The sequence below is a fragment of the Augochlora pura genome, chromosome 7 (genome assembly GCF_028453695.1).
Source record: "Augochlora pura isolate Apur16 chromosome 7, APUR_v2.2.1, whole genome shotgun sequence".
Lineage (NCBI taxonomy): Eukaryota > Metazoa > Arthropoda > Insecta > Hymenoptera > Halictidae > Augochlora > Augochlora pura.
The window spans coordinates 936,891-964,742 of NC_135778.1; the positions used below are offsets into that span (position 1 = coordinate 936,891).

The window sequence follows — 27,852 nt, forward strand, 5'->3', positions numbered from 1 at the left end:
TGCGGTTGCACAATTCGAAACGATGTTACGCTGCTTGGTGCGCACATTTTCGAATCAACGCACGGTGGTTCAAAATTGTCTAAACGCGGAAAGAATTCGTATCATTCATTTGTGAATTATATGTTGTCAGTGAAACCGATTCCATGGGTTTTCGGTAATCTTGAATTTGATTTTAATAACCATTTTTACGCAGCAGTTCTATTTAATAGTAATACCGTATTTAATTAAAAAATAGCTAGTGCTATTATACTTCTTCGTTTGAATAAAGTTTTCTACTGTAAATTTACAACAATAATCTTTAGTCAACTAATATATTAACTATTTGCATATAAAATTTTGTATAAATTTCTCATATAAAATTTAGTCCAAGCATTTAGGAATTTATAGCTTAGATTTCATCGACTTTGAATGGAATTGAAAAATTGTCATTTTACGATTTGACGATTTTTAACCATTGTACGATGATATCGCGACGAAAATTTGAATGCTTCGTATTCTAATACCAAAGTTGAGTAATATTTAAAAAATATTAACATTTCACGATTGTAGTTGACATATTAGTTTATCAATTGTATTTTGCCCATCGATCACTGATCCGATGTAATTATGGAAATCAGATGAAATCAAAGCAATTGTTTTAATAAAATAGGAAAGGAATTTTTTGACGATTCACAAATTGTAAGTTTTAGTGCGTTCAAAAATGAATATTTGAATTTACTTATACATACACGTAAATACACGAAAAATGCAGCTGTACCCTTATGTCAATATTATAAATTAACGATTTTTGGTTGCTTCATTTGCAATGTATAATTAATTCTTTTTTACATGTGATACTAAATGTGGTCAGAGTAGAGATCATTAGAGAATCTCTAGGTTACAGAGACATACAGTGCCATCCGTGTTCACAAACACGCAATTTTCTAATCCTTGTCAACGTAAGATGACACCACCATATCCACTAGCGTTTCATATTATAAAATACATCTGTAAAAACTTTTTTAACTTTTAGTATCCGCTAAGAAACACAAAATAATACTTATCATTAAATAATGAACTTATCGTAATTAATTTTTGATGTACAGTTTACAATTTTGTTTTTAGAATCTTGTTACGCCATCTGTTGTAAAAATTGCGTAACCAATTGACAACCAACTTGAGCATTTTATCGTAGGTGCCGTCAGAGAAATATCTTACCAAATTCATTACTGCATTTTAAAAACTAAAATATTAGATACAATCAAACAATCCGACATTGTTGCTAAAAATATTTATCTCTTAGCCTGTGTTTTCATTCGCCATTTTTCATTTTAATTTATTTAGGGATATTGTAATAGGTATTATTAACGTTTTAGCAATTGGTAGACCAGTATCAGAAACTCTGTAACCGAGAACTCCCCAAATAAAAATAAACCAAAGTAAACACGACACCGGACGGTATCGACAACGATGACGTTGTCGTGGTTTGGGAGCGTTCGTTCGCCCAACAATTATGAATTCTAACTTGTTATTTATGTATACGTGCTTTCTGCGGTTGTGATTATGCAAGTGTTAAACATTTCTGGCGATGGCCGGGGTGTGCGTAACACATTGTAAACGTAGATATAAGACACTCACCTCCCCGCTGTCATCTGCACGTCAGCGTTAGTGGTTGCGACAATTCTCACACAGGCGAGCCGTAAAACGATTAATACTGGATGCAGAAAAAGTTGTATTAAAGTAATATTGTCACGGGCTTAGAATCTTATAATAACAAAGCACTGGCAGTCTAGTACTGTGCGAATGTGCAACACTGTAAATTGTTTAAACGATAATCGAAGAAAAAAAATGTTGAAGTCCGATAAATAGATTAAAGCGAAGTGTGCGTAACGTTGTCGACGTATCTGTTTAAAATCGAATGATCATTTAATACGTAAGTTCGTTATGCCACAATTGCGTGGAAACCATTTAACGCGAGCATATTGTAAAATTAATATTCAAGCGTAGGACCAGTCAAATAAATAATTGGCAAACATGGTGCTGCAACAATTGGCAGATATCCTGAGTCTTATAACGATAGGCATGTGTTTTATTTTGAAAATTCCCCAAATTCTGAACTTGCTCTCTTCCAAGTCGGCCGATCAGATATCAATCGTGAGTCTATTATTAGAACTGACAAGGTAAATTTCTTAAAAAATAATAATCCGGTATCGGAATAAATAAATTCTGGCCAACATTTTTCAATTGTTTCAGTTACACAGTGATGACCAGTTATAATTATACAAATGGCTATTCTGTGCTGTCTTATTTGGAGTATCCTATTATTCTATTACAAGAATATATCCTAATATTTCTGGTCCTGAAGCACCTAAATAAACTCAATACATTCTTTATAATGTTCACGGGACTTTATTTTATTACAAGTGCTTCTCTTGCACTGCAGATCATTCCAAAAATAGTTCTCACGTTTTTAGCGGTTCGTTGATCAATTAATAATGAATTAATTGTTTCGATAATGCTTCCGAATCGTGCGTTCAATAATATCGAAAATTTGTATAATTTGCAGCCAATGTGCACTCCGATCTCTGTTTCGAGTAAAATCCTTCAATTGCTCGCTATACTGCGTGCGAAAAACGCGGACTCTGTGTCGCCGATCACGTGGTTCATTTCTGCCTTCACGAATCTAAGTAAGTTGATCATACCGAAAATTTTTGGTCTTTAGTTTCTTCCCATCCATTCTAGTTAAATACAAGAAGAAACTGCTAGATTGTTTTAAACTGAGACAATAATAAATCTCAACTCGGATCAAGAACGAGTCGCACTAAGGTTATTCTATGTTTACAGCGAGGGTGTTTACGATATGGATGGACTCGGCCGACACGTTCCTGCTAGGAAATTTTATGATATCAACCTTGCTAAGCTCCAGCATCATGGTTTCCGCTATTTACTACAGAATGAAGCCTGTGAAACAGGATTAAAAATTCGGAATGATCTCAACGTTCCTGTATCGTCAATTTAGTCATATTTTTGCTGATATAAGAAGGGCGCACGATCTTCGAGTCGCCGATTGTACTTGAAACTTCGTAGACTCACGGTAAGGTATTGAAATTCAAGGGACATAGATTCTGGTTCAATATACTCAAATTTTTTTTCTGGAATTAAATTAATTGTATATCGGTGACTTGATGTTCTCTTAACAGACGGTGTATCTAATTAGATATATTTAATTTTACTCAATACTCAGGAGGATTGTTGAATAAAACTGTTACTAAATGATTGATCTCAAAATATAAATTTCGACGTCTTGTGATTTCTTTTCAAAATCATGTTTACACCGCACTATGATCCTCTTTGTTCCCTAGTAGCTTATTCAATGGAAAATTTCCTTTCATTATTCTTGGAAGATGAAGTGTAAATAAATAATCACAATCATTAGTCTCTCATATATCTTGTTTTTAGATTCCAAAAAAAAATGAAGGAAAATCTACACCATATATCGCTATTACTCGCGATTACTTTATCTTTAGAAAATACTCATGAGATAATCAATTACCTGCCGGCACAAGGGTTGATTTATGAACATATATGAATCCCATCGAATAACACTGGCCAGATACAATATACGCTGTACAATACCGTACAACATAAAAACATAAATCCGGCAATCGCATGCGGTGCTTTTTAGTTTCCTTTGCCTGTGCACAATCCCCCAATCAGAAATTAACTAGACAACCCTGTAGCTTTTCCGTGATCACATCAAGAATCAGTCACACGAATCCTCGCATTGACCTCCGAAATGGACCCCGCGGTAAAAAAGCGGAGACAATACTCTGTCCCATACGTGTGTACGGTCCATGGGACGGCAACGATAGCATATGGTTTGAAAGTGTGTACGGTCGGCGATGTATGGACCACGCGATGGGACCCTCCACCCGCGCCGCCCCTCTACCATGGCCGGCTGCCGGTCCTCGGTGACCTCCGGTCTGTCAGTCTGTACCGAGAAGCCGTTCAGGCACCATTAGGAACTGAGCGTTCCTCTCGTGGTGTTCTCCTGAGGAGGGAAAAAGAGGGAGATAGACAGACAGAGAGAGAGAGAGAGAGAGGGGGAGAGTTAGAGAAGGGCGGAAGAAACTGATAGAAAGGAAGAGGGCAGAGTTTCTCTTAGCTGGGCAGAATCGCTGAAAGGACACGCGGTGCGGATTGAGGACGACGGAGAGGTGCCGACGGGTGGCGGGCCTGATCTCTCTCCGCTGTCAGGATGCCGAGGTGGTTGCTGGCCGCTTCTCTGGTCTGGTTCCTGCTGCTCCACCAGGCCAGGGCACAGATCTTGACGCCGCCTTACTTCAACCTCGCCGAGGGCAAGGAAATTGTCGCGTCGGCCACATGTGGCGTCGACACCCCCGGCCCGGAACTCTACTGCAAGCTCGTGGGCGCCAACGCTGATCAGCACGAGGACATCAATCTCATACAAGGACAGGTACGTACATGTTCAGCTACAAACGTAACGTCTTTCTTCTAGCAAACGCGGCTCAAATAGCACCTGCCATTTTCTTAATTTTGCAAATTTTGTCAAAATTGTTAAAACAAAGATTGTCATAAAATCGTTCATCAATTTTGGACATTATCTAAATATTTGGGTGCTTTTAAATGACTATGTTTAGTTGAGAGCAGTGGTTTTCAAACGATATTTCGGGGAACCGTTCAAGGGTTCCTTGGAGACAAAATTAGAAAGTTTCCCTTAGATACAAGTAGAACAGCAAAGAGTTTGTTGTAAACCGAACATAATTAGTACGGTCTTCATAATTACTGTCGATCGGGCAGAGCGTTAGCACCAAAAGATATAGACATGTTTAAACCGTACAAGCTCGTTTGAATATTTATTCGAGTAGATACGCTTAATCTTCTCGAAACTAAGTATGTTAAATAAATATATGTGTTAGTTTAAATATGGTTTCATACTTTCTCGCACAGTTTCCGCGATTGCGATCTTATCAACATTATTTACCATTAAATGTTGCTTCCAGCGGTTGTGGAGAATATTCTAGCGATGCCAAGAAAGAATTTATCGATTATATTTCACAATTATATCTACCAAATAGTTAGAAAAAATTAATTATATAATTCTTGATATACCAAACTTCTAAAAGTAACCAGAAGACGAGCAACATTTCTTTTTACAAAATTTATTAAAAGCTCTCAGGTGGAATCGGGATTAAGTTGAGCTTTTAGTTTACTTCTTGCCGGTCGATTTCCACGTTCGATCGCCTATTTTTACCACGTATTTAACATTTATCTGCAGGCTGCTCGAAATCGCTCTGTACTCGAACACTCTATAGTCGAATATTATCTGTGCTAGTCCTTCAGGTCCAAAAGTTTATCAATCCCACGACAACCGGTCGCTTGCTCAACTACTTCCTATTCGTCGTTTCCCAGCTAACGAAATAAAAATCCGAGATTGAAGCGCGAACGATCGACCGTGTCGAACATACTGCAGAATATATTTGAACGTATACACACAGCACCGTAGCAGATTAATCATCGCCAGCGCATGACTTTCTTCTCTTTCCGCGCGTCGTTTCAGCGGTTAGTATCCCCGCAACGGTATCGCTCTTCGGCCGCATGATAAGGGAAGATCGCGGCAAACGTTTATGCGAGCCAGCGTGAATGAAATCATACGGGAACGAATAGCTTTCGTTAATCGACGCGTAACGGCCGACTGTTAGCGACCTGGGACCATGTGTTAGGAATCACGTCATCCTCGCTGCAATCGTGTCAATATGTATCCCTTAATTATTTGCCATAATCCTAACGAGGTTTCCTCGGCAAATTATATCGATACAGAACCCGTCGATTTTTATCGGCTTGCGTTGTTCCCTTAAACAAACTGTCTTTATTTGTCTACTGTTTCGCTGTAGCATAGTAGCAGCAATATATGATAATTTAATTTCAGATCTGTATAAGCAGACGGCTCGCAAAGATCGAACAAATCTCATCTCAATGAACGAATTAAATTTGATCTCAATTATCTTACTTATTATTTTACCAAAAATCTTACCGAAAAAATTCCAAAACTCCATTTACATATTATTGAAAGCGACCCGATGGTATTTATTTCTGATCGTTACGCGTTCGTATAATTTACAAGTTTGCAAAATAAAAATGCGTATTACGAGCAATGTCGAAGTGAAAGGAATACACTTGCTTTGTATATTTTGTACATAAAATCAGTTTAATTTTCTTCGCTCAACATGCAAGATGCCAGCAATTTTCTGGACACACGAAGAGAGATGACTTGATATATTTAATGATTTCAAAGTGTATAATTGATTCCGAGTAAATGCAGGAGATTCGGTTTGCGCAGAGATTACCGGAGTAATCCGAGACGATAATCGTTCTTACCGCCGAATATTATCCCGGGACATTGATGCGAGAACGGCCGGCATGTGAACCGGGACAAAGAGGCCCCTCCCGGGGCCTAACCGGCAACGATGTTCGGGCCGGAATCTTTTTCAGAGACTTCCTGGGAACCAGTCCGGAAGATCTAGTAATCTGGTCTATCGTTGGTCGCCTACGACGAACTGTGATAAAATATTGCTGACTTTTCCGGCAATGGAGCCGCGCAGCAGCGCCGCCACTTAGGTGCCCGATTCGTTCGCAGCAAAATAAAAAATTGTCCCACAGATCGTTCACTTGCGTTAGGTTCTCGATTCATGATATCCGGAATGGACGATCAACGAGAAACTTCGTTTCCTTAATGTGGCATTTTTAAAAGAAGAATATTGCTCTCGATTTCCTGTCATAATCTAACGATATAATTCTTAGAAGTATCACGAGTTATCATTTCCGAGGATTGGCCTAGTCTTAGAACGTTACGAGCGATCCCGATTCTTCGAGCAAACGAATTAGCTCGGAACAGCGTTTCAGTTGGTTTACATTGTCTAGGCTTATGCAAACGTTTCGCAGATGCCTATGGCACCTGACACAACGAAATGCAATGAAATTTAGAGTGTGCAAGTAGATTCACCGTTCCGTGATTCTTAGTCTAACGTATCTAAGATAGTCAATGACCGGAATGACAGTATATGTATAAATAGCAAACAATGGGACATCCGAAGATTGCTCTCCGTTCTATTCGCTCGCCGATAGTTACATAATCCATTGATAGCGATTATCTCGAATTGGTATACGTTACTTTCTTTTCTCAATCGAAGAAAGCTTTCGAAGAAAATTCTCAATTGAAGAAAATTCAGAATTTAAAACGAACGAGAGTTTGGCGGAGTTGAGTTTATGCGATACTATAATTTTTCGAGATTTGAATGGGCACAGTGTTCCCGTTGAAATAGTTCGGTTGTCGGTCTATTAGTCCAGGACACCATGGTCAATGGCAGCCGTTTCTACGGCGTTACGTGTATCTATTTACGCGGGCGAAAGAAAACGTCATGTAGGCTAGAAGTGAGAAGGATGATAAGGATCGACTGATAACGGTGACCTCTCGATAACACTTGACCATCTCCTCCTCTCTTTGAAATTCCAACCGGTCTAACTGACACGAGCGCGCGCGTCCAAATAAGATTCATCTTTCGGGTCGAAAAATTCGTGACTTTTTGCATTTAATTTATTACGATCGATCTCACGGCAAGATCTCCGAAGGAAGTTGATTATTCGCTTTGTATTCTACGCTCGTTCCCCTAGCGCTAAAATTATTTTTAGATTTTCCGTGCTCAAACGTACACTGCACACACACACATACACATACATATGCAACGCTTATCACAGTTTTCCTGCGAGCGATAAAGATAATTGTTGTTATTATTACCAAGGAAAGCAAAAGTTTTTCTCCGGAAAATCGGAACATCGTCGATAGTTCAATTTCGATTTATCGGGTTTATTATCTTTTTCTTTTTTTTTTTTTAATTAGATTCGGGAAGCTCGGCTCGTTTACTGACCTATTTATAGTCCATGATTAAATTGACTCACAGCGAAACAGTATTTATGAATGCGATCGTCTTTCGTGTTTAAGATTGTTGTTTCCTCTGGTTGCTGTAACGATGAAGTAACTCGCGATAACTGAGCTGCGAACGTTCATGCGAATACGAACGTATAATAAAAGAATCGAATGAATTTCGGATAGACTTAAGACTGGAATCATGAATGGACGCTTACCGGAGAAGAGAAAAATGATATTATTGAAATTGGTCAAACAATGAATGCGACTGTCAGAAACTGTACGTAACGTTGGTAGATTAAATGTTTTATGGTAGAAAAAGCGTCAGGTAACGAATAGGCGAGAGCCATTTCCACGCATTGAAATCACCGGCTCTTTACGTTCGACTTGTTGACCTTTCGTGCCCCGATATACGACCGACAATCTCATCGGAGACGCGAAACATGATCCGTTGTTTGTACTTGTTGCACAGGTATGCGATTACTGCGATCCAGAGAACCCGGAAAAGATGCATCCGCCGGAGTATGCGGTCGACGGAATGGAAACCTGGTGGCAATCGCCACCGCTCTCCAGGGGAATGAAGTACAACGAGGTGAACCTCACGATCAACTTGGGACAGGTAAGCGTTTCGATCGCTGAGACTTGCCGATCAATTATTGGACCTTTTATTTCGAATATTTGTACGATAAACGATCAGTTGGAGCAACAGACTGCGAGTCCTTTTGCACACAGATTTACGAAACCTTTCAAAATCGTGTATATACCTCTATTGTTCTCCGAAAGATTTCAGGATACAATAAATCATGTTGTTACACTACTTAAATTCTTTAGAAATATTGAGAAGTCATTGAAAAATGTTTTAAACAATTTTCTAAGGCAACTAAAATTCTTGAAGTAAGTAATTTCTATTTGTAATAAAATTTTATCTTAATTTATATTTTTTAGAATTTTTTAAATTATTCTACTGTTATATATTGTATATTGAAAACCGTGCGTCGGCCTTAGACAGTGTTTTTATAATGTAAGATTTGCATCTGTTCACGTGAATCGTTCAACAAAAATTGTTAAATAAAAATCGTTCACAAGGAAGCGTTTTCCTTGTGAATTGGGAGTCGGATTTGATCGTTTAGCGAACGTTTGAGACAGGACAGCGTCGAAGACTGAAAGGGAGAGAATTAATGACAACAGGAAATAATGAGCCTGTGGAGTAAGCGTTTTATCTGTAATGAATTGCTTTATCAAGCGGTAGGCGTTTTCCTGCAAAGCGCGGAAAGAATTATCTTCGCTTTGCTTCCGGAGGACAATAGAAAACACGGGTTTTAGGGAGCGGGGTACGGTTCTTTCTCGTTCGTTCAACCTGATGTTCGACGAACGAATTTTCACACAGAAACTCCACGGATATTTGCTTTTTCCCTTCCGGCGTCATTAAACAATAAAAGCAAACGTTACTCGAGATAATTTGTTGCATAATAGAAATCTTATTTCGCGCAACATGCTCGTTATAAATCCTATCGTTCGTTCTATTGCATTTCCTTTGTGTTATTTAATTCGAAAAATGTTTAATTAATTAAATAATTTATGTTATTTAAAAGAAAATCAAACTGCAAGCTTTTCTGTAATATAAAATTTGACTGAAATTTTTGTAATGCTCCCAACTTCTGTGTCTTCCTGTTTTACATTTTATCGATCCAGTTCTTTCCATAAACGCATAAAATCCGAAAATCTGCTAGTCGTAGAACGGGATTTCGAGCGAAATTAAATTTTCCGAACGAGACTCGGAGTCTTTTAGTTTGTGAAGTATTTGTGAAACATGAACGAACGTGTTCCCATCTCGAGGGTTATTGTCTTTTCGCTAAACAGTTTCCTAGAAGGACACGCTTACTCTCTCCCCCTCTCCCTCTCTCTTTCTCTCTTTCTCTTATGTGTTCACGTCCACGTGTTCGAGGATTTCGGAGCGGAGGCACGATCGTAAAGCTTCCGAAAGCTTGACAATCCGGCACATCTGTTTCTCTCAGTCGATGGTTTTTGCCTAAAACATCTGTTTTTCCGCAGAAAGTCCTCGACGGAAATAAACGGAAACAATGTACTGTTTTCTCGTCCGAAAAAAAATTTACAAACAATTATGCAACTTCCTAACTCGTGCAGTCAGAACGATTAATGTCTGAGCTGTTACAGTAAGAATTTCAGGATCAATAAAATTAATGATCGCTTCGACTGCTAAAATAGAAGAATAGTTTTATCCATTCGTATGTAATTGAGAGAATTGTTAGCAGATTTCTAAGAATATTTTCTCTTCAGGAGTTTCACGTGGCTTACATCTACATAAAAATGGGGAACTCGCCGCGGCCCGGTCTATGGGCACTCGAGAAATCGAAGGACTACGGGAAAACCTGGTCGCCCTGGCAATATTTCTCCGACACTGCCAACGATTGTCTGACTTACTTCGGCGTGGACAGCACGAAGCCGATTACGAGGGACGACAGCGTGACCTGTACAGTCGAGTACTCGAAGATCGTGCCGCTGGAGGGCGGCGAGATACCGATTTCCATTTTAAACAACCGTCCTTCCGCGACACACTATTTCAACTCAACCCTGTTGCAAGAATGGACCAGGGCGACGAACGTCCGCTTTCGTTTCTTGAGGACAAAGAACCTGCTGGGACACCTGATGTCCTTGGTCAGAGAGGATCCTACTGTCACGAGGAGGGTGAGTGTCGGGATATATGAATGTCCCGGAACAGATACAAACTCGTTTCTAATGAACGACCCGAGAGATCTAATTTTAGCTTTACACTATCGAATAAAAAAAAAAAATAGAACGCTCAACAATATTCGTGTACAAGGGAATCGGGAATACGTGAGATTTTCCTGGTTCTAGTATTTTTACTCGATCAAAGACATCAGCATCGGCGGTCGGTGTATGTGCAACGGGCACGCGAGCACTTGCCACGTGTTGGACCCGAAGCTGCCGAAGAAACTCTTCTGTAGATGCCAGCACAATACCTGCGGACCACAATGCGCGACCTGCTGCAAGGGTTACGAGCAGAAGAAGTGGCGACAGTCCACGGCTTTTAAGAAGTTCACATGCGAACGTGAGCAAAATTGATTTAGTGTGCCGACAACGTCTATAGTGCTGGTTTCGATTACCGTTTCTTCTGTGTCCAGCCTGCAATTGTTTTGGTCACACGGACGAGTGCAAGTACGACGCGGAGATCGACGAGAAGCATCTATCCCTCGACATCCATGGGAACTACGAGGGTGGCGGCTGGTGCCAGAACTGTCGAGACAACACGGAGGGCATCAACTGTAACCGGTGCAAGCCGACCTTCTACAGGCCCCGCGACATGCCGCTGAATGCCACCAACGTTTGTCAACGTGAGCAATTACGTTTCCCTAGCTTCTATAACCGTTTCGATTTTTAACGACACATTTCATTTCGTATCCAGCGTGCAATTGCAACAACTTCAACTTGACCGGAAACTGCGCCGAGGAGACCGGCAAGTGCGAGTGTCGCAAAGAATACAGATCGCCGAACTGCGACAGCTGTAACAATCGATATTTTGGATATCCAAACTGCGAGCCGTGTCAGTGCAATGAAAATGGCACCGATGGTGATTACTGCGAGGCGATCGGCGGATCCTGCCCCTGCAAGCTGAACTACGCTGGCCATTACTGTGATCACTGTGCAGAGGGATACTTCAATTTCCCTGAATGTTCTCGTAAGAAGATGTTTTTCGATACAAAATCGGTGACAATTCCTTTTTTTGGTAAAGAATATTCAAGGGGCTTCTCACGATTGCAGCTTGCAGCTGCAACCCGCTGGGATCTCTCAACGATGTTTGCGAGGCGATTTCTGGCAACTGCACTTGCAAGAACAACTATGGCGGCCGCACCTGCGATATCTGCGAAGATGGCTACTTCAACTATCCCGTTTGTTCTTGTACGTATTTAAAAAGACTATTATATATATTATATTATATTATATTAGACATTTTATATATGTTTGATAAACAGACGGTTAGATAATTATTGACAAAACTTTCTCAGTCTGTAACTGCGATGCTCGCGGAACCGTACCGGATATCTGTGACAAGTCGAGAGGCACCTGTCTCTGCAAAGAAGGATACGGAGGTGCTAGATGCGATCAGTGCATCAACGGATACTACGGATACCCGAACTGTAGACCTTGCAACTGCAGTACGGTGGGTTCGTCATCCATCAGCTGCGACGTGACAGGCAAATGTTCCTGCCTCACCAATTTCGCTGGGAAGGCTTGCGACCAGTGTAGCCCTGGCTATTACATGTATCCGGAGTGCATCGGTATGAATGAATAATTCGTAAATGATACTCGACCTGTTTTTTTTTTTCGGAATAGTTGGATAGTAACGATATCTTTTTTTGTCGCAGCTTGTAATTGTGATAGCCATGGTTCCATAGGCGCCTCTTGCGACGCGGAGGGCAAATGCCAGTGTCGGGAGAATTTCGACGGATCTAGGTGTAGCCAATGCAAGGAAGGATTTTACAATTTCCCTACCTGCGAGGGATGTAATTGTGACCCAGCAGGTGTCGTCGAGGCCTTCCAAGGATGTGGTTCATTACCGGCTGGAGAGCTTTGTCAATGCAAAGACCGCGTCCAGGGAAGAATCTGTAACCAGTGTAAACCACTTTATTGGAACCTGCAGCCTTACAACCCTGAAGGTTGCGAAGGTAAGCTGAATGGGAAACATTGTTGTTTCGAGCTGCTGAAAGTTTCACTAAACCGAATAATACCTTAGGAGGGTCTAAGGAGGAGGAATAGTATGATCAGCGGACAAACCGTTGAAACGTGGGATATTCATTTATAATCGTCTTAATTCATTGATTTCTTTTCAAGAATGTCGCTGTAATATACCAGGTGTGATTGGGAACATCGGTGAATGCGACGCGAAGAACGGCCAATGCACCTGCAAACCGGGTGTAACAGGCAGGAGTTGCGATCAATGCACGGATGGCACTTACAATCTTCAGGAAAGCAATTTCTTTGGCTGTTCAGGTAACCTTTTAATCGACTATTAATAAATACAAATATTGGAGTTGTCATTGTCATATTACCCAGTTCTGTCTGCAATAAATGTCTTTATCCTCTAGATTGTGCGTGTGACATCGGTGGATCAGTGAATCCAATCTGCGACAAGCAAACGGGTCAATGCCAGTGCCAACCACGAGTCACTGGACTTACTTGTAACGAACCATTAAAAGCTCACTATTTCCCAACCCTCCACCAGTTCCGATACGAGGTAGAGGGTGGCAAAACGCCCAGCAATAGCGAAGTTCGTTATGGTTTTGCCGAGGAATATTTCCCTGGTTACAGCTGGAAAGGTTACGCGGTATTTTCAGCGTTGCAGGACGAGATCATCATTCCGGTTTACATCCAAAAGTCCTCGCTTTATCGAATGGTGTTGAGATACGTGAATCCGAACAATGAGCAGATCTTGGGTACAATAACGATTACGCCTGAAAATCCATCCGGAGTAGAACAACAATTTAAAGTCAACTTTAAACCGTCGGTTAAACCATCGTTCGTGACGGTTGCCGGAGTACAAGGTAATCATCCGGTGCCGATGGTGATGGATCCTGGACGCTGGTTCTTCAGAATTGCAACAAAGAAGACCCTTTTCCTCGATTATTTCGTGCTTCTGCCATCCGAATATTATGAAGCATCAATCTTAACCCAAGACGTGAACATCCCCTGTGTGGTGGGATCCAAAGGACTCTGTCGTCATTACGGCTACTTGAACCTGACCAGGTTCGACTCCGTCCATGGTGCTGGTGGATTCCTGAATGAAAACAACGTTAGAATCCCTCTAACCGAGTACTTCGTCGAGAGAGACGTCCTAGAAGAAATCGACAGAGATGAAGTACCTTTGATCAACGACAAACAAGAAGAGATACACTTCGATCTGAGAGTCTCTAAACCAGGTCCCCATGTATTGCTGGTAACCTACGTCACACCAAAGAAAGAACAAGTTACTTCTACCTTGCTGATAGAGGCAAATTCAGTTGGTAAGGGAAAAGCTACTCTTTACCCCTGCAAGTACACCAGTATCTGTAGGCAGGTAGTCACAGATACCTACGGCAGAGTTGCGGTCATCAACTTTCCCTCCAATTATATCAGTCTTATTTTAACCGGAGAATCTACGTCTAACGTTGCTATAGATTCTGTAGTAGCAATTCCTTATAATCAATGGTCGCTGGATTATGTAAAGCCTAAATCTATTTGCGTGAGGAAAGATGGTATTTGCGTCAAAGGTGAGTTCCCAGGTGCCGCGGACGCCAAAAAGATAGAATTCGAGAGCGTTACCATGGTTCCTGAGGCCATTAATAAACCCTTGGGCATCTACGACAGCACTACCAGGCTCATTTATTTGGATGCTACTAATACGATGGTCGACATCCATGCTAAAGTTTTAAAACCTGGTGACTACACTTTTGTCGTTCAATATTACCAACCAGACTATCCAGAGTACGAACTGGACGTCCTGCTGCAAAACGGAAAGTTCTACGAAGCAAAAATGGCGGCTCCTCATTGTCCCAGCAACAGTGGATGCAGGAGTGTCGTTAAACAGGCTGACGGTAATATCCGGTTTCAACTGATAGAGAACTTTGTGATTACATTCAAAGAGAATGCTGAAAACGGCATCTGGTTAGACTACATTTTGGTGATTCCAAGCGAGCAGTACAATGAGAAGGTTCTCAAGAAGATACAGTTCGATCAAACGAAAGAGTTTATCAAAAAATGCGGCTACAATCATTTCTATATTAACAAGACCGAGGAAGGTTTTTGTCGAGACTCGATCTTCTCGTTAACAGCTAATTACAACAACCGTGCGCTGCCCTGTAATTGCGACATCAATGGCACGATCAGCTTCGAGTGCGAAAAATTCGGAGGACAATGTCCCTGCAAGCCTAACATCATCGGTAGACGCTGCGAAATTTGCAAGACCGGGTTTTACGGATTTCCCAATTGCAAACCCTGCAACTGTCCTATCACTGCCCTCTGCGAGCTGGCAACTGGAGCTTGCAATTGTCCGCCCAGGGTAACTGGAGAGCGCTGCGACCAGTGCGAAAGTGGAACTTACGGTTTCGATCCCATAATTGGCTGCGAGGAGTGCAATTGCTCCCCTCTTGGTGTGGTAGATGGCAACTTGCAATGCGATTTGTTTAACGGCACCTGTAATTGCAAAGAGAATGTCGTTGACAGGCAGTGCGACAGATGCAAACCCGGTTACTCGCAATTTCCACACTGTGAAAAGTGCGACTGCGATACTAGGGGTACCACGAATGATATTTGTGACCAGTACACTGCCGAGTGTTTTTGCAAATCTAATGTTCAAGGGTCTGCTTGCGATATCTGCAAAGAAGGTACCTTCGATATTCAAGAGAATAACGAGGAAGGTTGTACCAAGTGTTTCTGTTTTGGCAAGACCACCAGATGCGTCTCGGCTGACCTTTACAGATCCCACATGTCCGATATGACGAAATGGGGATTGGTTACCTTTTCTGAGAAGTTTGGCAATCCACAGTTTTTAGAGTCGGATCCGCGACAATTCAACGAAACCAGTATAGTCACTAGTTTGACTGGAAACGATACCTTCGGTCAAGTGGTCTACTTTTCTGCGCCCGACACTTATCTAGGAAGCAAATTGACATCTTATGGGGGATTCCTGAATTATACAGCTCACTACAACCCTGGACCGTTCGGCAACGCGGTTAGCGCACCGGACGTGATACTACAGAGCGACGACACTATTTTACTTTACTATGCCGAGGAACAACCGCCCTCGTTCATGGACTTTGAATCCTCTTTGGAACTGGTGGAAACGAATTTCTTAACGCAGAATAAACTCAGCGCTACCAGAGAACAGCTTATGGTTGTCTTGGAGAATCTTCAAGCGGTGCATATCAGGGCCACCTACTGGAACCCTAGCGTCACAGCCTCGTTGTCTCATGTGACTTTAGACACGACGACAGAGTTCTATTCACCTTACAATGTTCCAGCCCACAGTGTAGAGCAGTGTCAGTGTCCACCGAATTATCAAGGATTGTCCTGTGAGGAGTGCGCAGATGGATATTATAGATTGCAGTCCGGGCCTCATGGAGCTTGCGTGAAATGCGAGTGCAACGGGCATGCCGACAATTGCGATGTCAACACCGGAATATGTTTGGTATGGTTTTAGAATTTCAATCAGATTTCTATTATATTGCTGCACTAAACATGTACCAAAAGCTTACTTAAGTCTGTGAAAAAATATTGAAAATAAAATTCTCCATATACTGTTTGCGTCAATTTTGGGAATCGGTAAAGGCTAATTTGGATACTTTCCAGTTTTTTAAATAAAACTTCTATTTGCAGAACTGCGAAGATGGTACGACAGGGGACCATTGCGAGTTTTGTCAGCAGGGCTATTACGGCAACGCAACTGGAGGAACTCCGACGGATTGTCTAATCTGTGCCTGTCCTTTGCCTGTTCCATCGAACAATTTCGCCACGGGTTGCGAAGTCAACGAAGAGGGTAACAAGATCAGTTGCGACTGTCTGCCGGGTTATTATGGCGCGCGTTGCGAAGTATGCGCCACAGGTTATTACGGTAACCCAGAGTCATACGAGGACTTCTGCAAGCCCTGCCAATGTTCAGGAAACATTGATACTAATCAGGTGGATGCCTGTGACTCTACCACTGGCGAGTGCCTACGATGTCTGAATAATACTTATGGCGAGGCTTGCAATCTGTGCAAGCCAGGTTTCTACGGTGATGCCGTCAGCAGGAAAGATTGCAGAAGCTGCGTGTGCAAGGAATGTGGAATGAAACAGTGCGACAGCTACTCAGGACAGTGTTTCTGCCACGATAATGTCATAGGAGAGGATTGCGACCGCTGCGCTCCTGATCACTATGGCTATGACAGCTGCGAAGGCTGTGAAGCCTGTGACTGTGGTCTAGCATCTGAGAGCAGCCAGTGCGATGATTCTACAGGACAATGCAAGTGCAAACCGGGTGTCACCGGGCGTAGATGCGACCAATGTATCCCTGGTTACTGGAATTATGGACCCGAAGGATGCACATCTTGCGGATGCAATACAGGTTACTCGGTAGGAGTGTCCTGCAACACCACCACTGGTCAATGCACCTGTCTGCCGGGTGTGATTGGTGAAAAATGTGATCACTGTCCATACAGAAATGTTCTCATCCCAGGCCAAGGCTGTTTCGCCTGCGACTCGTGTACAGGAGACCTTCTGGATGTCACCGACGAATTGTCTAATCTTCTGGAGCCTGTCTTTAAGGATTTCAACACGGTGGCGGAGAGCTATTTTACCAATCAACGATTGAAGTTCATCAGCGACATGGCGAATGACCTATACCCAGAGGTGGAGTTGCTGGATCCTACTAAAGTGAACTTCCTGCCTCTGCAACAGCAAGTGAATAAGCTGAAGTTAGACGTTTCGAATCAAAAACGAGAAATCGACTTCATGGTGGACAATGGCGAGAAGTGGAAACAGGCTGCAGAGGATACACTTGAGAATATGAACAACTTTGAGTCGGATGTGGACAATGAGATCAACTTTGTCGCGACTACGGTCATGGAATTGGAGTTCCTTGCTTCGAATATCGAACAAGGAACAGGTACGAAGGTAGATAATGCGCTAAAAGAAGCTCAAGAGGTCCTGAAGAGAATCCAGGAAGTGTCCTTCGTTAACTTCCGGGATCGAGCAACGGATCAAGCGGATCATGCCAATATACTCGTATCGGAGATGCTGGACTACAACATTCCTGTGAACAATCTTTCCAGCATCGTAGAGAATATGAGCAGCAAAATTAAGAATGCGACCGGAAAGCTGGATGACCTGCTCGAGATCACTTGGAGGGCTCAAGAGCTGGCTAGTAAGGCAGATAAGATGAACCAGGAGTCTAGGATCATCGCTGAAACTGGTTTCTATGACCTAGTGAAGACCGCAGCCGCAGATGCAAACGAAGACATCGTAGGTGGGAAATTACTCAACCAAAACGCTAGCGAAGCATTGAACATCGCGATTGGAAATGTTGATACGTTGATGAAGAGCGTAAAGGACGATCTAACGGCAACGCTGAACGCGACGATGGAACAAAATGACTGGATGCTGCAGGAACAGCTTATGTCGGTTGTCCAGGCATGTAAACACGCTGATAGCCTTTACAATAGATCACTGGATTTGGATGGCATGCTGACTGATACAAGGAATACGGATGCTGTTAAAGCTGTCTCTGCGTACAGGGACATTAGAACGGCTATCGGGGCTGCAGAGAATGCTACAGCAAAAGCTATTGATGCTGCTAATAATGTAACCGCTCTGTTCGATGGTATAGAACAACGGATGGTGAATTCGAGAAACGATTCCGTACGGTTATTGAGGCTGGCCACAGATATTTCAGAGAACATCAAGGGTCAGGCAGATCTGGATGATGCATTGGGGGATAACCATTTCATATACAATCAGAATAAACGTAACAAAGAGTTTTTAGATAATATCGACAAGGTTCTCGCGACTATTCCAGCACCGTTCTCAACAATGGCTCAGAATGCCATGGACCAAGCCAAAGATGTCGAACAAAAAATCAAATACGCTGTTGATAGCATGCACGGCGTCGTAGACAAGATACCAGAAGATCTTAAAGGTACCAAACAGCTGTCGAAGGACATCTCTGAAACTTCTCGTTATGTTTCTCAGGCGATGAAGCAGTTGGGGACCATCAACAAACATTTTCCTCAAATTGCAAAACTGTTGAACGATATAGGTGACAGTCAAAAGACGATCGATACCAGAGGCAATGATTTACAGAGCAGGATTGATGCATTGAAAAACAAGATTGCAAACGCGAGGGAACTGGCGGATCGATTCAAGATCGGTCTGACTTTCTATAGGAACACCACACTAGAACTCAAGAACCCTGAAAGCCTTCCACTGCTGGCAACATCTACCAAACTGTCCATGTACTTTAGGACCAACAATACTAACGGTTTCCTGTTGTACCTTGGGAACGAAGACAATCGGAAGATTTCTAGGTCGAAGACCCACGATTTCATGGCATTGGTGATCGAAAGCGGCTATCCAGTACTTATCATGGATTTGGGATCCGGACCGGAGAAGATCATCAACAATAAATTTGTGTCTGACAATGTTTGGCGGCAGATTATCGTTGACAGGACCGGCAAGAGCGTGAAGCTGATTGTCAGAGAAGACATTGGCGAAGGGAAGGATAGATTAGAGGTAGCGGACCAAGTGTTGCAAGGTTCGCACGCCATATTTAGCGTGGACCAAGAACACTCGAAGCTTTTCGTGGGCGGGTATCCATCTTCGTTCAATATGCAAAGCGCAGTGACTGTGTCCTCATTCGAAGGCGAAATGGAAGAACTAGTGATAGGGGACATTCCGGTGTCTTTCTGGAACTTCATCGATGGCGAGAACAATCAGAATCCGGCGATAGAGAGGGACAAACTGATCAACTTCCAACCCAGTACCGGGTACAGATTCGATAAACACGGGTATGCCATCCTCAGCAAGAACGCTTCCCAGATCTCCCCTGATAAAAAGAAGTTCAGTATTAAACTGATCTTCAAAACGTTCAGCGAGGATGGTTTGATCTATTTGATGGGCAAGGGCAAACAGTTCTTGTCTCTGGAAATGAGAAACGGTCACGTGCTCTATCAATACGACCTTGGAGAAGGAGAGACCAATATCACGTCCATGAACAGGTACAATGATGGAAACTGGCATAACCTGGAGGCACTGAGATTCGAGAAGATGGGAGTGCTGAAGGTGGATGGTGTTGACATGGTCAACAGCAAGGCGTATGGCAATAACAAGAATCTCGTATCTTCTGATCATCTTTACTTTGGAGGGTATCCTCCCAACACCAGACATCCTTACGAACAGGTGACCAATGATGGTTTTGAGGGTTGCATCGACGAGGTCGTCATCTTGGACACTGTGGTTGACTTGAGCCGCAATGTTCAGGCATTTGGAGTTATTCCAGGCTGTCCAGTTAGGGTAATTTTTGCATGTTATTTAGAATGAATTTCTCTTCAACAGTTAATAAATCTTGGCCACTTTAACATGCTCTGTTTTGTACAGTTTGCAAGTCTAGTGTCCTTCGAAGAGAACATGCCAGGCTACGTGAAGTGGCCGAACATCTCCGTGCAGAATACGCTCCAGGTGAATCTGAAGTTTAAGACACTGGCCAGTGACGGTCTAATCTTTTACGTGAGTGATCCAGAAACTGGTGCGGTCAGTTTCTTGTCTCTGATCGACGGAGTTCTGGTATTTAACAGTCTGAGCGAGGTCCTCAGAACGAGTCCTTCCAGTATCAAGTTCAACGACAACGAGTGGCACGTAGTTACGGCAACTCATTCGAGGAACTCGTTGCAACTCGACATTGACGATACTAAGACTTACACCAATGACATAGCACCATCGACGCTGAATATACCTCTCGGCAGTTTGTACATTGGCGGTTTATCAGCTACATTTGGTATCCCTCCAACTGGAGAAATGACGCCATTCGTGGGCTGTATTGGAGATACAACGTTGAACGGAGTCATTATCAATTTTGCAAACACTACAGAAAGGCCTCATGCTTTCCTAGGAAAGTGCAAAGGCGGAGATCCTGCTGGTATGTTGACTGAAAATCTCTCCTTATAACATAATTGGGCTTGTTATCTTCCTTTATAACGATAATTTGACCTCGTGTAGGTGTACCTACTATTGTGGAGCCAGAACCAGACGTTCAGCCTCCGCTGCTGCCCACGGAAAGTCCAGATGATAATGTTGAAGTATCCACCGCAATCAGTAAGTATGATCTTTATCGCTAATGTTTACAATATGCCAATTGTTCTCAGTGATAGGTGATAATGCTTGTAATCATTTAAACTCGACAGACGTTATCGATGTTGATTTGGGTAAAGACATAGACGACGAGGAGCCTACTTTAGAGGGACGTGGTCCTCATCACGATGAAATCACTACAACAACTGAAACAACAATTCCCACGACCCAGACGCAACCGCCATACCACGTAGACCAATGCAGATTACCTTATTATCCTGCAACTGATCCTGACTTAAACAATTCTTGGAGATTTGGTATGACATAGAGAAAGCTCTAATTTGTGAATGTGTAGAAATGAAAAAAAAAGTGACAAGAACTCTTCATATACTTCTTTAGGTACCGCTAGGAACAGTAGATTAGAGTACAGATCATTAAATGGAAGGTATAAGGATTACTATGACATCCAAATTGACGTGAAGACGATCGCCGACGAAGGAATCATTTTCTACGCCTCCGACTTGAACGATCAAAATTTGATAGCTGTCTACGTCAGCAATGGAAAGGTAAAGCGTCCATAAAGCGATAAGCCTAATAGCAGTGCGAAAATATGTATTATACTTGGTATCCAGATGAATCCGGTAAACGTTTGAGATTGTTGTCATGTTGTAAATATACGTATGTGTTTTTTGCAAACAATTCCAGTGAATCTCGCGACATAAAATACTTAAAAGCTTAGAGAATGATTTATTTTTCATACAAATAAACCTAATCTTCTTTCTTGAATTTATCAAGATCCACTATAAATTCGATTGCGGAAATGGACCAGAGTTGTTGATCAGCGAGAAGAAATTAAACGACAACCAATGGCATTTGGTGGAATTCACGAGGCAAGGAAGTTCCGGTAAACTGATCATTGATGAGGAAAATCCCGTTAGTACCAGGGATGTGCAAGGAAACATGAACACCATGAATGTGATTCCGCCTTTCTACGTGGGTGGTATTCCGCAGGATACTCTTGGCAAAGTGATCGTAAGAAAATTAAAGACTCAGATAAAGAATACTGTAGACTATAGAACATTCGTTGTGCTAAATGGTCCATTAATATTTGGCTTTGATTATTATCTGCATTAGGGTACGAACAAGACGTTCAACGGATGCCTTGGCAACTTTATGGTAAATGGACAACCAGTTGGTGAACCAATGAACAAAATAGGGGTAATTTCATGCTCAGAGAAAGTCGAGCCAGGGTTATTCTTCTACCCCGGAAATGGAAGCAATTTGTTCAGAGCAAGTACGTATGATCTTCTCAGATTCTTCTTTATAACGTTCAATTATTTAAAAAAAGAGAAAACATCCCACTGTGCACTGTTACTCAATAATATAACAATATGATTTCAGTGGACAGATTTACAGTCGGCAGAAATGTCGACATTCAGATGGATATCAAACCGCGTTCGACTTCCGGTCATCTGCTCTCTGTACATGGTAAACGAGACTATTTAATCCTGGAAATGATCAACGGAACCGTAAAGTTCCTGGTGAAAACGGCGAAGGGCACCATAGAGACTTCATTGGAGCCGATGAACCCGAACTCTTTGTGTGATGGAAACTGGCACAACATTCGAGGTAATGCAAACAATTTCTATTAAGGGAAATTAAATAAAAATGATCAATTTCATAATGAATCAAAAACACAAAAATATATATTGTCCTTTTTTTTTTATTTGCAGCTGTCAAACAGAAGAACGCCGTGCTGCTATCCGTAGATCATAAAGCAGCACCGCCTGGTATAATCGGTGGTAAAAATGTGGCGGGAGTTCTATCAAAACACCCAATCTTCATCGGTGGCCATCCGAGCCTTCCGCTTGGGAAGAGATTAAAGGGAAGTACTTCCCAGGCACAATATGTTGGATGCATCACAAGTGTTCTCATTAACATGCAACCTATACATCTAGGTCCAGAACGCGCTTACGGGCAGGTTATCGCTGGTGTATGTCCAACGATATAATAATTTTAGAAATCCGTGACATAAAACAGATTATAAAAAATTGTATGATAGTTAAAAATAGTGATTGGACTTATACTCGTAGAGTTAAACGATTCCTATCAATTGTATCTGTTTGTTTTCTTTTTATACATCAAGATGTATATTTTTATTAGTAGCTAAGATAATTGAATATGAATTGGAATCGTACATCGAGTGCCATATCTCAGGGCTAACCCATTATAATCAATTTAAAGATGAATGTCAAATATTTTCAGTGTGTATTTTATAGAATTTTCGGAAAATTATTTTACACTACGACCGGGTACACAAAAGACTGAACGTTGTTATGATCTTTCCATCTTTTATAGTGGAATATTGAACTTCGTATCTCTACCAATGCTTATTTAAGCACACATGTAAACTGCAATTTTGTAATTCATCGTTAGGTGGTTTGTCAGATTTAAAAATTAATGGTACACAACTGTTTGTATGGTATCGTAACACGCAACCAAAGAAGAGCATTATACTTATAAAAACAGTCATAAGTTATGTAATTGTTGCTTGAAAGAATTGTATAATATCTTTTTAGCAAAATACGTTTTTAGTCAATTAAGACGGAAATGAACGAAATAACATTGTAATTAAGGATACTTGCAGATTCAGTCTTTTCTTTTTTTTATAAAGTTTACACAAACTACATTTTATCGTTAGTAGAGAACATTGATAGTGATTAATTTACATACTTTAAAGATACGTTATAGTGTGAAAAGGATGCAATACTCTATTTAATTTCCATTTCATTGCATATTTTTTTATTATGACGTGCGTAAAATAAAATAAACTATGTAATAAACGACTTACAATACACAAAAATCAAACTCATTATAATCATAACAACTGTCAACCTGTGTATAAAGCTGCCTATAATCTTTCAATACGCATATCAACGCCAAAAAAATGTGTTGGTCAATGCTTTAATGTATTGAGTACTATGACTGTAGAGTCAATATCACAATGGACCAGGAAATTTTTATTTATAATAATCTAAGGATTAATAAATCACTTTATAAGAATTATTGCAATCAATTAATCATTATGTATAAATAGAAGTTGCAGACTCATTTTCAATTTATTAAAGGTTCGATCATGCCAAAAAGCATAAAAAATTTTAAGCACAATTATATTTGTAAATATTTGGTGGTGTATCGGTGTTATGATGTGAAAATCTATGTGACACAACACACAGTGATATTCTATAATAATTTCTATTTTATATAATAACATATTTGTGCAAAGACGAAAAAGAAAATAGAATATCAATACTATGTAACTTTTTATTACACCCCGAGAAAACGAATATTTCTCTAAAATTGTACGTTTCATGAAAACTAAATACAAAAAATGCTTGTGACAGTGAACCAAAGTAACGTGCACATAATATTCTATGTAAAATGCATAGGTTTAGTTACGATTGTTGCTCTATATTTGTCTTTCGGTGTACATGTCCATAGAAATACTTTATTCAAATCATATAAATAGTGATAAGGAAGCAAGAACAAAATTTCTTCTCCTCAACCTCTAAACTTACCTTTTAGAACACATTCAAATCTTAATAGTATTCATTACCATACTGATAATTTCTATTCATCTGTTACTTACACGTCTAAGGTATTAGAGTAAACTCTTACAGACTTCTATATGTGTAAAAAAAAATTTCTTGAAATCATTGACAAATAGTTGCTGTTCATTGTGCTCGAAGAATCGAATTTCCAAAAATGTACATATACAGAATACTGTTCTAGTAATAAGTAAAAAGTCTGCAGACTATTTGTCATACAATTTCATGAACTTTCTCATTGCAGTACAATAATGGCTTCCATAATGCACGGCTCTTATGATTCTCGCAGTGCATATTCCCCAATAAACACCAGCCGAGACTTTATCAGAAATTACCTCAGACTTTCTCAAATAAAACACTTTTTGGCGATCCGAATTTGGTTCATGAGAGTTCCAGCCAATTGAATTGCCTTTTTTTTCGAGGATTTATGACAACAGAAATTAGGTTCATGGACCTTGAACTGTACGGCACTACGAGAGACACTACTGTAGTATATCACAGTGTAACGATCCAGACAATCAATTAGATATATTTGTTACATGGCAATTGTAACTGTACAATTGTTTTATCACGAATGGCATACGGCCCTTTGCTTGCATCAATACTTTTTAAACAATTTATGCCACAGATGCATAATACAGACATATTCAGTAAATATCCCGGTACTTGCTCATAATTACAAAGATATCTCCATATTCCTTGAAGATTAATCACGGATGATTGTTAACAAACAACAAAATAAATGAGCATTAAAATATCTTCCACGCATGGTATTTAGTATCTGTACAAAATATTACTCAATACCATGTGCAAAGATCATTACTAATCCAGGTCGTGTCATCATGAACGCAGGCATGTGCTTATTGTCATAATGGAGAACCACCACTGCTTGCTTGCCGGGTAATCGTTTGCAAACGTAATCGCCGTACAGTCGCTTATGCTTTTGTCTGGTTTCAAGAGATCTCAAACCAGACGGCCAGTTTCTCTCATGGCAGTTCTCCATCAATTGACTGACTACGTAAATTGGGCATTCGGCACGTATCAGTGTTCCTTTCACCATTGCCTGAAATAAAAACGATGTTTGGTATACTTACATGCATAATTTATAGATATCGGTTCTACCTACCTGCATCTTTGCATCAGGTGTGGAGATCATTCCTCCCCACCTATTTATTTTAGCTGGAGGAAGACTGGCGGACCACCTCGCGATTTCCCTTTCGTCGTGCCTAGCTATGATGCCTACTTCTCGCGGATGTCCGCATTTCAGTAAACTAAGAATATTATGAATCGCGTGTATTTCCCTTTTATTGTTTTCTATTTGTTGCTTTTGTACATCCAGCTCATGTTTCATGTCCATGATTTTCTTTTCCTGCGTTTGTATAATGTTCCTGAGTTCTCTGACACAATTGTGATCCTTCAGCTCGTTCTTAAGAATAACAACATTGCACCCTTGTTCACAAAGCATGGGTCTATCGGGATTATATTCGCATTTTTCCAAATGTGAGACCAAATTATCCAGCTTGACCACTTCCGGGCAACCATGCATGACATTGTCGCAGCTGATGCTGAGACGTGCCAACAACCTCCTCAACAGTCTGGGGGCCACTTGCAGTTGAGTGAAATCTATAGGTGTCCGGTCCAGGGGACAGGTTGCTTGTCTTTTTATCCATTCGGTAATGCATGTATGACAAAAAGTATGTTCGCATTCAGGCGCCTGCAACATGTTGCTCATTCTACCATTCTTTAAGCCAAGCCAAACGTTTTGCAGTAACCGTTGTTAAGGATAAGTGGGCACACACAAATAGCTAGTGCAATTTAATCGACGAAGAAAACAGAAACAAGAAGTGATTGGAGCAGAGAAGCTGACGGTTACGATTGTTTTGATAGCACGAAAGTTGCTAAAACTTTGTTATTTCAAACATATTTGATGATTCTAGCCAGCGTTGCTGAGAAATCTGTTGTAAACATTGAACGCGACGTAGAGCATCGAGAAGCATGTTCGTCTTCGATCAATGGAAATAAAACAAATATTGTGTAGAAAAAAAAAGTGAGGTTAGATTTATGTAAAAAGTACAACATCGACAGATCGCGAGTATTCGAAATGTACACAACCGAAACAGAAGACAATACCTGGACTGGATCCTCCAAGACGCCGGAGCATACCGCGCAAATTAGTTCCTGGTCGACTTCGCCCAGAAATCGGGTCATATCGAACCCCATACTGCCTACTTACTTATATATTTCTGGCACGAAACGGACGGATGTAATCAAACACGTTTCACTCCTCAGCTGGTTTTGCGACTCGAGTTGGTTCGACCCGATTTCATGCGTATGTATCCAACAGCGCCATGCACAACAAAACTCCGGTCCAACTGTCTTTTTCAATTATTGCGGGACCGCACGAACTTACAATTAGAGTAGCGCCCCTAAATTATGAAGCCAGACGGGAACAACAGGCTCAATAGAAAGAGCATGGACCTGGGGAACTGAATATAAACTGGACTTTTAGACATGGGGTTTGAGGCAAACGCGAAGGCAAGGGCAAATACGTTAGCCATATTGATAGGAGCGAACAGTGCTGTCATCTGTCGTCGAATTGTAATTATATTTCTTTGCAACTGCAGTAATACGTACCTGAAGATTGGTAAGACTCTCCGACTCCAACACGCACCTCGTTAGCGAGAGTAGGAGTAGAAATTGCTTCGATTTGCTTTTGCTGCGTATCCAATCCACTGTGGATCCTGTTTCGGGAATGACTCGTCGACCAATCGGAGCAAAGAAAATTTCTATATCCCTCCTCGCTAACGGATCAAGCTGCGGCTTGAAGGTGCGTAGGAGTAGATCTAATCTCACAGTTTTAGAGATAAAGAAAGGAAACAGCGAATGAACACGAGGGCACATCAACGCGACTGTAGACTTAATAGCGTAGGTGGCTGATCGCGATGCCTTTCGTAACGAAACCTTAAAGTTAAATTTAGGGGTTCATATAGTGCTAACTGGTCGAGTGATAAATCTTTCAAACTGTTAGAATTTTTTATCGACGGATTTCCAGCTCCTTAGAAATGATTGGTGATATCATCGATAAATGATGACAGAACAGGCGATATCACATGTTAAATCTACAGGGATTAGCACTCTGTCGGTAAAATTGTTGAACAGATTAAGAATCTTGCTACCAAATTCATTAGCGCTGTACAGACCTTCGGAGCGAACTTCAAAATTATATCACAGGTGGCGTCCCGTGCGTCCACCTACGCTTTTAAATTTTTCTGGAACGAAAAATGAAATTTCAATGCTTCTTCGTTGAAACATTTCCATTTATAAAAATTGAAATCGAAGATGGGAAAATGCACTTTACGACGAGTACAATGTGATTCGACAATGATTACTATAAAATTAGGGAAATTAAGAAGTAGCGAGAGGTGTACATAATTGTGACAATTCGTTTGAATTGTTTTTGTAGAATTAAATTTTCTTAATTAATGT

The 27,852-nt window shown here is 41.1% G+C and overlaps 3 protein-coding genes across 3 annotated transcripts; 2 read left to right on the plus strand and 1 right to left on the minus strand.

The window, feature by feature from the left end:
• Nucleotides 1-1,423: 1,423 nt before the first annotated feature.
• Nucleotides 1,424-3,274, plus strand: LOC144472347 (solute carrier family 66 member 3). Its single transcript, XM_078185338.1, has 5 exons — nt 1,424-1,912; nt 1,987-2,159; nt 2,233-2,455; nt 2,546-2,666; nt 2,824-3,274. The coding sequence occupies exons 2-5, from the start codon at nt 2,014-2,016 to the stop codon at nt 2,955-2,957; spliced, it is 624 nt and encodes a 207-aa protein (XP_078041464.1). The 5' UTR covers nt 1,424-1,912; nt 1,987-2,013; the 3' UTR covers nt 2,958-3,274.
• Nucleotides 3,275-4,089: 815 nt separating this feature from the next.
• On the plus strand, nt 4,090-24,602 carry Lana (laminin subunit alpha). Its single transcript, XM_078187400.1, has 20 exons — nt 4,090-4,456; nt 8,397-8,543; nt 10,223-10,630; nt 10,802-11,015; nt 11,089-11,298; nt 11,370-11,642; nt 11,726-11,863; nt 11,971-12,243; nt 12,331-12,630; nt 12,797-12,955; nt 13,051-16,127; nt 16,316-19,984; nt 20,069-20,606; nt 20,687-20,782; nt 20,872-21,075; nt 21,158-21,324; nt 21,554-21,790; nt 21,893-22,052; nt 22,160-22,387; nt 22,492-24,602. The coding sequence occupies exons 1-20, from the start codon at nt 4,238-4,240 to the stop codon at nt 22,767-22,769; spliced, it is 10,995 nt and encodes a 3,664-aa protein (XP_078043526.1). The 5' UTR covers nt 4,090-4,237; the 3' UTR covers nt 22,770-24,602.
• Elgi (E3 ubiquitin-protein ligase NRDP1 elgi) lies at nt 23,541-27,589 on the minus strand. The gene is made up of 3 exons (XM_078187403.1): nt 26,497-27,589; nt 25,493-26,080; nt 23,541-25,429 (listed from the first exon to the last, which is right to left on the minus strand). The coding sequence occupies exons 1-3, from the start codon at nt 26,584-26,586 to the stop codon at nt 25,160-25,162; spliced, it is 948 nt and encodes a 315-aa protein (XP_078043529.1). The 5' UTR covers nt 26,587-27,589; the 3' UTR covers nt 23,541-25,159.
• Nucleotides 27,590-27,852: the final 263 nt, after the last annotated feature.

What these genes read in the sequence shown, in the direction of transcription:
- LOC144472347 (XM_078185338.1), top strand. Translation starts at nt 2,014, where the DNA reads ATGGTGCTGCAACAATTGGCAGATATCCTGAGTCTTATAACGATAGGC. An exon ending in CTATTATTAGAACTGACAAG is followed by an intron (nt 2,160 to 2,232) that starts GTAAATTTCTTA and finishes CAATTGTTTCAG; the next exon opens with TTACACAGTGATGACCAGTT. An exon ending in TAGTTCTCACGTTTTTAGCG is followed by an intron (nt 2,456 to 2,545) that starts GTTCGTTGATCA and finishes TATAATTTGCAG; the next exon opens with CCAATGTGCACTCCGATCTC.
- Lana (XM_078187400.1), top strand. Translation starts at nt 4,238, where the DNA reads ATGCCGAGGTGGTTGCTGGCCGCTTCTCTGGTCTGGTTCCTGCTGCTC. An exon ending in ATCCTACTGTCACGAGGAGG is followed by an intron (nt 10,631 to 10,801) that starts GTGAGTGTCGGG and finishes TCCTGGTTCTAG; the next exon opens with TATTTTTACTCGATCAAAGA. An exon ending in AAGCAATTTGTTCAGAGCAA is followed by an intron (nt 22,053 to 22,159) that starts GTACGTATGATC and finishes ATATGATTTCAG; the next exon opens with TGGACAGATTTACAGTCGGC.
- Elgi (XM_078187403.1), bottom strand. Translation starts at nt 26,586, where the DNA reads ATGGGGTTCGATATGACCCGATTTCTGGGCGAAGTCGACCAGGAACTA. An exon ending in TCTTGGAGGATCCAGTCCAG is followed by an intron (nt 26,081 to 26,496) that starts GTATTGTCTTCT and finishes AACATGTTGCAG; the next exon opens with GCGCCTGAATGCGAACATAC. An exon ending in CACCTGATGCAAAGATGCAG is followed by an intron (nt 25,430 to 25,492) that starts GTAGGTAGAACC and finishes TTTTTATTTCAG; the next exon opens with GCAATGGTGAAAGGAACACT.